Raw genomic sequence first — 1,713 nt, 5'->3', positions numbered from 1 at the left:
AAAGGCACAGTCAGTTGAACACTCTTGAGAGTAAGCATAGCTTTTAAAATAAAGATAGATTTACTGTTATTGCATGTGAATGAAAATGGTACTAAATAGACAATTAACAAGATTATATGGTGCTTTAGTTCACTTAAGAAAGCTGCACTGGAGATGCCGTCACTGAGGATGCATACAACCTACCTGTTTTGTAGGTGATGGTCAGCATGCAACTCAAAGAATAGTCACTTGTGTGAATTCTACGCATGAACATGCAGCTTTATTCATGAGAGAAGTACAAGGTGACAGAATGTCTGTCTTCAGGAGGAGATCAATATGATCCTTCAACATAAATGCTCAAACTGTCCCACGGTGTCAAAGGTGGCTAAAAATGCTTAAAGAAAAAAGGGGATCTAGAACATCGGCCATTTCCTTAATTCTTTATCTCAGGTCAACCCATTAAATTCCTTGGTAGAGAAGGTCATATTTAGGAATGTTATTGGGATCAATAGGACTTCTCACGATAAGCTTTCCACGCATTGCTCCACGGTAAATCACTTCAATCAGATCTATAAAGTCTTGCTTTGTTTTGAAGCTTCCTACAAATTTAGTATGATCTGGAGACCTAAATATAAGCATAAGATAAAGGTAGCGTTGTAAGGTTAAAGTGTTCAAAGCAAAAACACCTAAAGACAAGAAGATATATAATGAAATTAGGGATTCTGATCTGGTCATTCTGAAAGAATGAACCACACTGGTAATGGCATAAGCAGGTCAGGAATATACTGTGACCTCCGAAGTCCAAAAGGGTGCAGTGTCATACCTAGGGCTTTAACCATACTATTTTTTGCAGTCAGGCATGTTTCACAGCTGACACCTACTTATTGCACCAGCGCATATTTCAAAATATTTCTTAATTTTATATCCTTCTGGCTTCCTACAGAGTTTTCAATTCAGATGCTGGTAACAACATTATAGTTTTCAAACATTACCTTCCCCAGACACAGTAACATAGTGAAAGACTGATAATTCTTACAGACATAATAGATAATGCCAGGTAGGATGACATACCCATAATCAACCTTCATGTGCTGTCCATTGAAGAAAAATACAGTAGATGGAATATAACTGATGTCAAAGTACTGGGTGTACACTGGAACCTTGTTCACATCCACCAGGTAAATGACCGCCATTTTACTTAGGTCATGAGCTGTCTTTGCAAGCTGAAAAGAATGAGAAAGATGGATGACAAATGGATTGAGACACGAGGAAAAAGGGTGGCAAGCTTTATAAAGTCCATTTCCCTTATGTCTCATCAGTTTAAGCAGGGCTAGGATAGCATGTCTTACCTACTTCAAGCACTTTGTACACCCATTACAATAACACAAACACTTGCTTAATTTTCAAACCATTTTATGAATATAGATTTCATTTTACATTTAATGGTCACCAAAATTTTCATGAGACATCATATTATCCAAAAGCAACATATGACCTTCTTTTGTATGCAACCCATATACTTGTAGAGTTTATTAAAAAAAAAAAAGAAAAAAAAAAGAAAAAATTGCTCTTACAATATCATCGAGCTGCAGACAAACAGCATCGTTATCTCTTCCAAACCGCAGAACCAAAACCTTCTCGGCCACACTTTTTATTGCCTGATCCACCTCCCTCTTACAGGTCAGTTTGGGCAGCAGAAAACTCATCCCGACAGACCACGGCTTCCACTAAAAT

The 1,713-nt window shown here is 37.4% G+C and overlaps 1 protein-coding gene across 1 annotated transcript; it reads right to left on the bottom strand.

The window, feature by feature from the left end:
* Positions 1-210: 210 nt before the first annotated feature.
* TXNL4B (thioredoxin-like 4B) lies at positions 211-1,713 on the bottom strand. The gene is made up of 3 exons (XM_009582963.1): positions 1,554-1,713; positions 1,051-1,202; positions 211-604 (listed from the first exon to the last, which is right to left on the bottom strand). The coding sequence occupies exons 1-3, from the start codon at positions 1,683-1,685 to the stop codon at positions 439-441; spliced, it is 450 nt and encodes a 149-aa protein (XP_009581258.1). The 5' UTR covers positions 1,686-1,713; the 3' UTR covers positions 211-438.

Source organism: Fulmarus glacialis, unplaced genomic scaffold, assembly GCF_000690835.1.
Source record: "Fulmarus glacialis isolate BGI_N327 unplaced genomic scaffold, ASM69083v1 scaffold35498, whole genome shotgun sequence".
Lineage (NCBI taxonomy): Eukaryota > Metazoa > Chordata > Aves > Procellariiformes > Procellariidae > Fulmarus > Fulmarus glacialis.
The sequence above is the reverse complement of the archived record's forward strand: the minus strand, read 5'-3'. Positions and strand labels throughout refer to the sequence as shown.

Bases quoted from the DNA above. Each gene is read 5' to 3' on its own strand.
- TXNL4B (XM_009582963.1), bottom strand. From the start codon at position 1,685: ATGAGTTTTCTGCTGCCCAAACTGACCTGTAAGAGGGAGGTGGATCAG. The intron at 1,203-1,553 runs GTAAGAGCAATT...CATTCTTTTCAG, and splicing joins GTCTGCAGCTCGATGATATT to CTTGCAAAGACAGCTCATGA. The intron at 605-1,050 runs GTATGTCATCCT...GCTTATATTTAG, and splicing joins CACATGAAGGTTGATTATGG to GTCTCCAGATCATACTAAAT.